Source organism: Macrotis lagotis, chromosome X (genome assembly GCF_037893015.1).
Source record: "Macrotis lagotis isolate mMagLag1 chromosome X, bilby.v1.9.chrom.fasta, whole genome shotgun sequence".
NCBI classification, from domain to species: domain Eukaryota; kingdom Metazoa; phylum Chordata; class Mammalia; order Peramelemorphia; family Peramelidae; genus Macrotis; species Macrotis lagotis.
The window spans coordinates 193,498,742-193,511,042 of NC_133666.1; the positions used below are offsets into that span (position 1 = coordinate 193,498,742).

Here is a 12,301-nt window from a genome sequence, read left to right on the forward strand (position 1 = left end):
GATCAAGATTTCCCCCAATTTGAAGAGGGCAGTCAAAAATTAAAGTGGTCTCCAGAGGTAGAAATAAGTGGATGTATGCAATGATTGTAGTGAAGCAAACATCCACATAAAACACATCTATCCAATTCAGATAACAAAAACTTCCTAGACAGAAGAGACTTTGCAATTTGTCAAATCAAATCCCCTCTGTTTGAAGATTAGGAAAGTGAAACAAAAACAGGCCAATGTGAGTTTCCCTGAGACAGATAATCAGTAAGAAGGTTAGCATTAGATTTTAGGTTTCTTGGTATCCCTTTACACCATTATTACACCAATATGCCATTACACCAAGATTTCTAAGGTCAAATGAGAAAAAAGAGAAATCTTTATTTTTAAAGATTCATAAATATTATCCTTTTACCTTCCACTGCTTCTAGGCTCCGCTCACCCCAAACCCTGCCAGAAAAGATCAGAAAAGAGTCAGCATAGATATGGGGCAAGTTTCTCTCAGTGAATAACATACAAAAGATATAACCCTTCACTTCTTCATGAATATATGACAGTTCCCTTTCCCTCTTTTATGAATGAGAATATAGGGCTGACCTGCAAGAATTGTGCCTGATCAGAAAATGGAACAACCAAAAGACAAATGAAATAGAGAAATGTCAATTCCTTTACTATAGAAGACTAAAAACAGTTGTTTCATGAATCACATGAATTGTGGGATTTTCTCCTCTCATAATATGCTACAACTGCTTCCTGCCATCATTTTTTTATTCATGATTCTAGATTCCTAAGCTCCTTTCCTATTCACTATTTACTTCTTCTTTCTCATTTATTTTGATATTCCTATACTGGACCCTTCAAATTCTCTATAACAGTAACACTCCATGTGGGAGTAATGTTTGAATAATTATGATTGTAATTATTGGTAACAATGAGAGTTGTTACTTATGCAACACTTACATATATCAACTAATTAGATTCTCACAGCAACAACCCTGAAAGGTAGGTCCTATTATTTTCTCCCTGAAGGGATTTGTCCAAGGTCACTATCTAAGTTTCCCTGACAGGATTTTAAGAGCTCACTGACTCCAAGTTATTCACTGAGTCATCCCTCTCTGAATTTAAGGGTCTCCCCAGGTCACATATTGACTTAGAAAATCACTTATGGACATTATCTGTGCTCGATTTCATTTTTAAGTATCTTGTTAACATTTCCCAATTACATTTTTATTGTATTTCAGGTAGCACTTGGGAATGTTGGTGGTTGCAATATAGCCAATGGTCCAAGTTTTGCCATTTCTCAGTCCATGGCAGTATACTTTGTTTCCAATTCTTTCTAATCACTAAAAGTGTTCCTGAAAATATTTTGGTTTGATTGGAGACATTCTTCCTATCAGTGGTTTCCATAGGGCATAAATTTAATAATGGAATTTCTCAAAGGATATGAAAATTTTAGTCCTTTTATTTTCATCATTATAATTTCTTTCCCAGAATGTCTTACCATTTCAGAGCTCCACAGATTTGTCTTTTTCATGTCTTGCCTACGGACACATGTACTTTGGATCAAATTTTATCTTTACTTTGGATTGTAAGTGATTTGAGGCCACAATGTCTATATGACTTTACACCTACATATATATATATATATATATATTCTCTGAGTAGCACAGTTCCCCAGTTCAATTTGTACCATTAAACAAAGGATGGTTTGGTTTCTTGAACAGCACTATTGCAATGAATTTTCTCTGAACTCATGTATGATTTAATGAACATTTTCGCATGAGGCTTATTAATAAAATGGTTTTATTGATAAAAGAGTTCTTGAAAAGAATGCACTTTCTATGAGTAATATAACAATTTATAACAGGTTCAATATAAGTACTACAAAAATGTTTCTACTATGAAGACAATATAAATATAATATAAAAAATAAATATTATAAATAGATATATAAATAGAAGGTCCCAAATCATAAAATATTCAGTTATTGAGTGCAGATGATGTTTCCCTGGATTCAAATTCCCTTTCAATAGAGGAATGGCAACTTATATTGTATTAAAATCATTTAGTGAATACAGTTGATTTTTAGTTGATGAATAAATAATTCTTTCTGATTCTTGCTTTATTTTACAAAATAGTAAATTCTTTGCAGAACTGAAAGTATTTTTTTTTCTTACTCAGTCTGAGTTTTCTTATTAGTTTAGACTTGAACAAGAAGACCCTCCTGATCTCTATTTGTACAACCTCCCAGGCACAGGTGGTATATTCTTTTCCTTGCAGGTACTGGCTTATCCCTTGGAATTAACTCTTCAAGGCCAGTTTGAAGTTCTCACTCTCCAAGAAAGGCCCTTCCCATTCCCCTGCCCAGGACATGTCTCCAGCTGTTGCAACTGCTGATCCAGTCCAATGAACAGTTGTATGAGCTGGGTCTGATTACAAGTAGCAGAACAGCTTTCAGACTGAAAATGGTGAAGATTTTCTGGAGCATCTCATGAACAATGACTGTGGCATCCCTCCTCTGAAATCGGCTGCCTTCCATGGCTTCCTTTGGGAAGTTAAAACTGGTCCTGTCCTTCCAACATGGCACTAGGGGAAATGTGCTCATTTAGTTCAGAAGTGAGAAATCTTCCTGCAGGTCCTGAGTCAGATCACAACCAGAGAACAAAAGGAGCTGCAGCAGAGCACCACCAGGGCAACTGGCAACAAGGTCCAGGAGATCATGGTGATATGTTGATGGATGACTTGGGTCTGACTGAGCTGGGAGATCAGTGAGTCTTTGTCTCAATATCTTGGGTTTCTAATCTCTGGGCTACTCTCTCTTAAATAGTGCTGAATATTATTTTCACTACTTATAACAAAATTTCCATTGTCTTTAAGCTACTTTCCCTTTTTCAATATTAAAACAACATCTTTTAAAATGTTTATGTAACTGCAACCAAATTTACTCTTAAAGAGAGTTTACTGATTAAGCTCTTTGAAACAAGGAATTCTATTTTACTTATTTTTTCTCATTCTCTTGTAAGACATTTAAAGTCCTTTATGAAATGCTATTAATTTTTACACTGACATGTTTCTCACTCCAGTCCTCTTCCCACTCCTCCATTGCCATCTATCCATAGTTTTTCTTTACCTCTTATCTTCCTTGGTTTCAATAATATTCCTTTTTTTCTTCACTCCATGGCCTCATTTTTACCTGTTCTCCACTATTTAGACCATATCATATTTTGATGAACCTATTAGCCCTTTCATCCCAATAATTCACAACCTGTGACCTAGTCCTCCTGCAAATACTTGCCTCATATCATCCACATATAAACCTTCCTCCGGTCATACTTGATTTTACTCTGCTATCTACTAATTAGCCATGTGAAAACCTATGAGGTCTGCCTTCCCTTACATCATTCTTTACAAATTTGAGAGCTTATTTAGGCTAACCCCATCATGTTTTTGAAAAGTTATGCCAATCTATTGCACTTTAGATTTCCTGAACAAACTTGTAACTTTTTTAAAAAATAGTATCTTATTTGTATTCTAACTACACATTAAAGCAATTTTTACATTTTTTCTCTAAGTTTTCATTTCATTAAATATTCTTTCTCTTTTTCCTCCCATCTTCCCTTTGTCCCTCTCTGATACAATAAGAAATCTGATATAGGCTATACATGCGAAAACGCATAAACCATTTTCACCTTAGTCATTTTGTAAAAGAAAAGCAAAATTAAATTAAAAAGTATAAAGTATGCTTGAAGTATGTATTCAGACAATATTCATTCTTTCTCTGGAGGAAGAGAAAATGTTGAAGTTGTCTTGGATCATTGTATTATTAAGAATAGCTAAATTATCCACAATTCTTTCTTGTATAATATTATATAATACATATGTATAATATGTATAATATTACTTAAGTACAAAATCCCTCTGTTTCTGCTTACTGTACTTTGGTTCAGTTTATGTAAGTCTTTCCAGGTTGTTCTGAAATTATCCTCATCATCATTTCATATAACATGATGACATTCAATCATATACCATAAATTGTTGAGCCATTTCCCATTTGATGGACATACCTTCAGTTTCCAATTCTTAGCCACTACAAAAAGAGTTTCTATGAATATTTCTGTACAAGTGAGTCTTTCCTGCTTTCATTTGATCCCTTTGGGATATAAGCCTAGCAGTATATTGCTGCATTAAGGGATATACACAGTTTTATAGTATAATTCTAAGCTGCTAAATGATTAGATCAGTGTAAAACTCCACCAACAGTACCTTATGCACTTCTAAAATTTAAGAAGAAAATATCCCATCTTGGCAACATGTCTCTAGATATATTGTGTGAAATTATTAGAATATAAGATGCTAAATGAGCATCTGTATGAAGAGCAGAGCTTGCTACTTAAAAAGAAAAGACAGTTGCTGCTCTCAATGAACTTCTGTTCTTTATTTTTAAAAAAGTTAACATTTATCATTGCCTACATTTCCTACTGTATCCTTCTTCCCATCCTCCTAGAGAGTTAGCACTTATAAGAAGGGGAAAAAAAGGACAGCAAAATTAGCAAATGGATTGTAATAAAGTAGTATTATGTGCAAAGTACTCTGCTAATGATCTCCTCAGCTCTGCAAAGAAATGGGCAAATATGTCTTCTCATATGTCTTCATTGAGATCAAATTTGATCATTTTAATTTTGTAGCATTCAGTTTTCTTGGTCTAGGAGAAAGTGATGTTTATTCTTTCCTTTTGCATTGCAAGTCATTGGAGGTTTTTCATTGTTCCACTAACTTCACTTTAATCAGTTTATGCATCTTTTCAAGCTTCTCTGTACTTATCACATTTATTGCCCTTCCAACATGGCACTAGGGGAAAAGTGCTCATTTGGTTCAGAAGTAAGGTCTTCCTGCATGTCCTGATTCAGGTCACAACCCAGAGAGCAGAAGGAGCTGGAGTAGAACAGCACCAGGGCAACTGGCAACAAGGTCCAGGAGGTCATGGTGATGTTGATGGGTGGCTTGGGTATGGCTGAGATCAGTGAGTCTTTGTCCCAATGTCTTGGGTTTCTGGTGTACATGAAAGTGGTGTTTATTCTTTCCTTTTGCATTGCAAGTCATTGGAGGTTTTTCATTGTGCATCTTTCCAAGCTTCTCTGTACTTATCACATTTATTGCCATTGAGACCATAAACTTCTATAAGATTCAGAGTCTTCCTCTTTAAAATGGTGATTCCATACCCATAATCCCAACTGCTAGTATTTCAGGATTTTAATCTAATACTTTTGTTTATGGGAACAACTATGAGTAGGGATAGAAATGGTTCCAGGGAGATAAAAAAATTTTGCCTGATTATGAGTCAGTAAAAAATCCAGGTGCAGAGTAAATTATCAAATGTAATGACTTGAGAGTAAAAGAAATTATTAATGTCCATTATTGCCTTTGTTAGGCATTGGAGAAAACTATTTGCAGGTCTTTTCCCTATTTGAAGAGTTGAAAGTGTAGGCTACAAAGGGAAGATGAGTGGATGTACATAATGATTGTAGTAATGCAAGCATTCTCATAAAACACATCTATCCAATTCAGATATCAAAAACTTTCCAAAGAGACTTTGGAAACTACATCACATCCCCTCTGTCTGAAAATTAGCAAAGTGAAACAAAAAGAAGACAAGATGGGTTTCCCTGAAACAGATAATCAATAGGAAAGTTAGCATTAGAATTCAGGTTTCTTGGTACCCCATCCAGTGATGCCAATACAATAAGATTTCTAAGGTCAAATGAGGAAAAGAGAAACTCTTAATGTTAAAGAGCAGCAAACAGTATTTTTCCTTCCTTTGCTCCCTATTATCTGCTTACTCCAAACCCTGCTTGAAAAGATCAGAAAAGAATCAACATTGAAATGGGGCAAGTTTCCCTCAGTGAATCACAGACAAAAGATATGACCCTTCATCTCTTCATGAATATGTGACAGTTCCCTTTCCCTCCTTTATGAATGTGAATACAGGGCTGAGCTTTAAGAATAGTGCCTGGGGAGGCTACATAGCACAGCACAGTGGATAGAGCACTGGCCCTGGAGTTAGGAGTACCTGAGTTCAAATCCAGCCTCAGTCACTAATAATTACCTAGCTGTGTGACCTTGGGCAAGCCACTTAACCCCATTGCCTTGCAAAAAAAAAAAAAGAATAGAATTGTGCCTGATCAGAAAATGGCACTATTGAAAGACACATGAAACAGAAATGTCCCTTCTCTTATTTGGGAAAACACAAAAGTGTTGTCTTTATAAATCACCCGAAATCTGGGATTTTCTCCTCTCTTATAATATGCTACAACTATCATCATTTTTTTTTAAAATTCATAATTCTAAATGTCTAAGATCCTTTCCTATTCACTATTCCACTTTCTAATTTACTTTGATATTTCTGTACAGGATGCTTTAAATTCTCTAAAATGGGAACATTCCATGTGGGAATAATTTTTGAATAATTCAGATTGTAATTATTGATAACAATGAGAGTTGTCACTTATTCAACACTTACATATGTCAAATAATTTGATTCTCAGGTAGGTGCTATTATTTTCTCCAATTAAGGATGAGGATAATAATGTTGAAAGTACTGAAGTGACTTGTCCAAGGACAGTTATTCAGGAAGTGCTTCTGAAAGGATTTTGAGATCTCCCTGACTAAGTTTATCCACTGTGCCATCTAGTTCTGAATATAAGGATCTCTGAAGGCCACATATTGACTTAGGAAATTGATTTATGAAAATTATCTTTATTCTATTTTTTCATTATTTTGTTAAACATTTCCCAATTACATTTGTAATGTAGTTTAGGCAGCACATGGGAATGTTTCTGGTCACAATATAACCAATGGTTCTAGTTTTTATTCCATGGTGATATGCTTTGTTTCCAATTCTTTCTAGCTCCTAAAAGTGTTCCTGAAAATATTTTGACTCAATCGGGGACAATCTTCTTATTAGTGATTACCTTGGGGCATAAACTTAATAATGGAATTTCTCAGCCAACAGTTATGAAAATTTTAGTCCTTTTATTTCTTTGATTATAATACCTTTCCTGGAATTGTCTTATCATTTCAAAGTGCTGCAAAGGTGTCTCTATCATGATTTGCTTGTGGAAAAATGTATTTTGGAACAGGTTATACTTTTTCTGTAGACTGAAACTCATTTGAGGCCCCAATGTCTATATGATTTTTGCACCTATATAGACCTACTAAGTAGCACAGTGTCTCGAACAATGATGATTTGATTTCTTGAACCACATTCTTGCAATGAATCTCCTCTGAAAACATGGATGATTAAGTGAACATTTTCACATGAGGCTTATTAATACAAAGGTTTTATTAATAAAATAGAGTTCTTTAAAAGAATGAATTTTATATGACAAATATAACAGTTCACAACAGCATCAATGTAAGTACTAGAAAAATATCCCTTCTATGAAGAATAAATATAAATTCTAGCACAAGAATAAATATTATAAATTAAGATATATAAATAAAAATGCCAAATTTTGAAATGTTTAACTATTAAACACAGATGATGATTCCCTGAATTCAAATTTCCTGTCAATAGAGGAAGGGCAATTTATATTGTGTTAAAATCATTTAGTGAATATATAGATGATTTTTAGTTTGTCGTAGTAATAATTCTTTCTAAAGCTTGCTCAATTGTAGGAAGCAGATGATTCTTTGAAGAACTGAAAGTCTTATTTCTTACTTGCTCAGTCTCTGAGTTTTCTGGTTAGTTTACTCATAAATAGGAAGACCCTCCTGATCTCTATTCTCACAACTTCCCAGGCACAGTGGCTATACTTTTTTCCTTGCAGGTAATGGCTTATTCCTTGGAAGTAGTTCTTCAAGATCAGCCTGAGGTTTTCACTCTCCAAGAAAGGTTCTTCCCACTCCCCATTTTGCCCAAGACACTTCTCCAGCTGTTGCAGCTGCCGATCCAGTCCAATGAACAGTTGCATGAACTGGGTCTGATTCCAAGCAGCAGGAACAGCTTTCAGACTGAAGATGGTGAAGATCTGTTGGAGCATCTCATGAATAATGACTGTGGCATTCCCCCTCTGCAGTTGGCTGCCCTCCATGACTTCCTTTGGGAAGTTAAAGCTGGTCCTGTCCTTCCAACATGGCACCAGGGGAAATGTGCTTATTTGGTTCAGAAGTAAGAAGTCTTCCTGCAGGTCCTGAGTCAGGTCACAGCCCAGAGAGCAGAAAGAGCTGGAGCAGAGCAACACCAGGGCAAGTGGCAATAAGGCCCAGGAGGTCATGTTGATGCTGATAGATAGTTTTGGTCTGACTGAGCTGGGAGATCAGTGAGTCTTTGTCTCAGTGTCTTGGTTATCTGGCCTCTGGGCTAATGTCTTTTAAATAGTGCTGAAATAATTTTCATTACTTATAATGGAATTTCCATTTTTCTTTAAGCTACTTTCCTTTTTCATCTAGAAACAACCCCATCTTCAAAATATTTATGGAACTGTAACCAAATTTGCCATTAAAGGGAATTTACAGATAAAGATCTTTGAAATAAGGCATCTCATTTTACTTATTTTTACTCATTCCCTTGAGAGGCAAATATAATGATTTATAGAATGCTATTAATTTAATCCTTCAAATATTTCTCATTCCAGTCCTCTTCATACTAACTCTATTTTAATCATATGTGTTTAGGTTTTCCTTATCTTGTGTCTTCCTTTGGTTTCAAGTATATTCTTTCCTTTACTTCACTCCCTGGTCTCCTCTTTACCTGTTCTCCAATGATTCAGATCAGAAATCATATTCTGATAAATGTAGCCCTATCTTTCTGACAATATGACCTAATCCTCCTGAGTAATGGTTGTTTCATATCATTCACTACATCTAAAATTTCCTCCAGTCATACTTAATTTAACTCTGCTATGTTATAGTTAAGCATGTATATAACCTCTGTGGTCTGCCTTCCCTAACCTCATTCTTTCCAAATTTGAGGGAATATTCAGGTTATCTCTGTCATGTTCTTGGGAAGTTATACAAATCCATTCCCCAGAGGAAATAGATTTGTAACTTCTGTAAAAATAGTATTTTATTTGTTCTCTAATTACATGTCAAAATCATTTTAACATTTTTTAAGTTTTGGATTTCTTTCCCTTTTTCTTCCCATTCTCCCTCTGTCCTTCTTTGGTATAGTAAGTAATCTGATATAGGTTATTCATAAAAAATCATGCAAATTATTTACACCTTAACCATTTTGTAAAAGAAAACCAAAATAGACTTAAAGAAAGTAAAAAAAAATGTTGTGCTCGAATATGTATTCAGACAACAACAGTTCTTTATCTGGAGGAAGGTAGCATGTTAAAATTATCTTGAATCATTGGATTATTTAGAATAGCTATATTATCCAAAGTTCTTCATTGTATAATATTGTTGTTAAATAGACAATGTCTTCCTGATTTTGCTCACTTCACTTTGCATCAGTTTATATAAATCCAAATTTTTATTAAATCAACCTGATCATCACTTCTTATAGCACAATAACATTTTCTCTTTTCATAAACTACAGTTTGTTGTGCCTTTCCTTTTTAGCTACCAAAAAGATTTGCAAATGAATAATTCTGTCTATGTAAGTCTTTCTCCCTTCTTTTGATCTCTATAGGATATATATATATGTATATACATATATATATCAGTGTAGCTGCTTTAAATTATATACAAAGCTTTATAGCTCTTTGGACATAGTTCCTAATTGCTCTTCAGAATGGGTAGGTCAGTTTACAACTCTATCAACAGTATATTATGCACTTCTGACATTGCATAAGAAAATACTCCTCCCCGAAGACATTTCCCTACATGTATTTTCTCTAATTCTTAGAATATGGGATCCTTAAAGAGGATCATATCACTACTTAACAGTGAGAGTAAGTTACCTTCTCTTGACCCAAAGATTATTCCAAGAGGAATCAGGTGCTAGATATAGATCAATTATAGCAGAATTCATAAAGAGAAAATAGAGAAGTAACCTCACAAGGCAAAATCCTTATCAAAGAACCCCATAGATTGCTGATCCTTGAAGGGGTCATTCTTCAATCTTTCACTATCATCCTCTAGGCTCTTGCCTAGAGGGTAGATATGAAACTGTGTTCCTATGCCTTCAAATCATCTTTGAATCCCTGGCTCATCTAGTGATCAAATAATATAACCATAGAGAAGGCAGGTCAACTTATAATGGTTTTATTCTGGACCTTTTTTCTAAGAAAATGCTTTGTCTCCATTCATGGCATCTTGGTTAATGAGAAAGGAATCTGTGTGTTCCTGGGGGCAACTGGCTTGCAGGACTGTGTGACCATAAGCTTGTGTTTGCTCATATGCATGGACTCATAGATGAGATGGCACAGTAATGGAGAAAGTACACAATCATCTGAAAGACAAATGCTTTCAAACATAGCAAAAATAGAAAAAAATCATTGTCCTTTCAGAAAAAAACCAAGGTTCTAAATTTAATAACAGCATAAAGATTAACCAATTAAAATTAATTTTTTATAAAATTTATAAAATATAAATTATAAAAATTAACCAATTAAAACATGTATTCATTATCCTTTGGACCTTTCAAATTCATAAAGAAAATTTAATTGAATTACACAAAGACAAAGATATTTACATAAGCTCATTGAACTGAATCTATTTTCAAATCAAATTGTGCCTAATTTGAGAATTTAATAAATCAACAGGGAATTATTTCTTAAGTTCCTCCTTGTTTCCAACATTCTCTTATCTGAGATTTATGCCTCAAGGAGAAAGAGGTTTCCTGTGAAGTCAGATAGTTGAGATTCCATTTCAGGGAGTCACTTGTGATCTCAGTTCTTACTCTCATCATGAGGTAGAGTAAGGCAGGGACTCTTGTCCTGTGATTCCCCTTTGACACTTGTTCTACCAGGAGACACTCAAGGTTCATTAGGGTTGTGGGGTGCCCCCTCATATAGCCTAACTTTGTATTTCCTTGGGAAATGATAGTGTAACTGTGTGTGAATTATCTGGACCTTTCAGATTCACAGAATCCCCTCAGCTAATGATCCAGCCCCCAGATACAGCTCTTTTACTTGCCAGGATTTATTTAAATCATGGTGCTGTAGTTTTAATTTTGCTGGTACACTGATTGCGGAGCTCACTGCAATGGGTTACCTCATCTAAATTTTCTTTATTGTCAAAAGATGAAGCTGCTTTCTCTGCTTCTTTTTTCAATGTTTGACATAAATTCACTTTCCTTTTGTTTTTTCACATCCCTTTTGCTCTCGAAGATTTTTTGATCTAGAGAAAAGGGCATTCTGAAACTTTAAAAATCCCCAAAAGAAATTCTACATCCTTTTATTTCTGTTACCTTAATTTATTTGAAAAACTTCAAGAAAGGACAGAAACTGTTCTGCTTATGTTAGCACTACCAGGGTCATCCTTTGTTCATTTTGGAATCATTTGTAATTCCTCTCTCTGCCCCCCTCTATATGTATAGTTTGTTCTCCAGCTCTTTGTCAGCCTCTGCAATGTTCTTGAAATTAGTTTGTCTCACCTTCCACAACCAACCTCTTCAAGTCTGGATCTCTTTTTGCTAAAGCCATTCTAATTGTTTCCTATCTGCTCTTCCTGAGCCCAGGTTATCCTCTGTCCAATTTCTCCTCCTGAAAATGGGCTGAGTAATCTTACTTTGCTCTAATATATATACCCTTACTCAATTTCTCCCTGTGATTCCCCATTGCCAACCCTAGGGAAAAATGAATATAAGTTGGAGATAGAATGATTGGATATAAATTCTAGTTATTGCCCTTTTTAACCATGAGACCCAACTCTCACTGTCACAGTGATGAGGGCTCTACTAAATAATGTATATAAAGTGCTTCACAAACAAGATGATCTGAAGACTGCTTATACAAACTCATTTTCATAACTTTTCATCATGGGTATGAACACTTTAGAAACAGGTAAACATTCTACATCATGGCTTGTTTTATTGCTTTGTTGATTGTCTTGATTTAAGAAAGAAATAGAAAAATAGGTAACTAATGCCATTTAAACTTAAATAATTTAAAATATGCTGTATATTTTTTGGAGAACTGGTTGTTGACATTTACTAGTTTACAACAGTTGACTATAAGTTACTATATGAGTACTATTATATGAGCTATTACATGAGAGTCACTGTGTCCTATCATCTAGGATATCAGATTTGGACCTAAAATATTTTAATTCAATCCTATTTAAGACAATTATTAGTTATAACCAGAGCATATTTCTAAGGCTCTCATAGCTTGCATTTCTTCTCCTATTAAAATGGATCTAATAATAT

At 34.6% G+C, this 12,301-nt stretch overlaps 1 protein-coding gene and 1 pseudogene across 1 annotated transcript; both read right to left on the reverse strand.

The window, feature by feature from the left end:
• Window positions 1-2,112: 2,112 nt before the first annotated feature.
• LOC141498931 (interferon alpha-16-like) lies at window positions 2,113-4,967 on the reverse strand (annotated as a pseudogene).
• A 2,739-nt stretch (window positions 4,968-7,706) lies between these two features.
• LOC141499835 (interferon alpha-16-like) lies at window positions 7,707-8,258 on the reverse strand. Its single transcript, XM_074202600.1, has one exon. It carries the CDS (start codon window positions 8,256-8,258, stop codon window positions 7,707-7,709), a length of 552 nt encoding a protein of 183 aa, XP_074058701.1.
• Window positions 8,259-12,301: the final 4,043 nt, after the last annotated feature.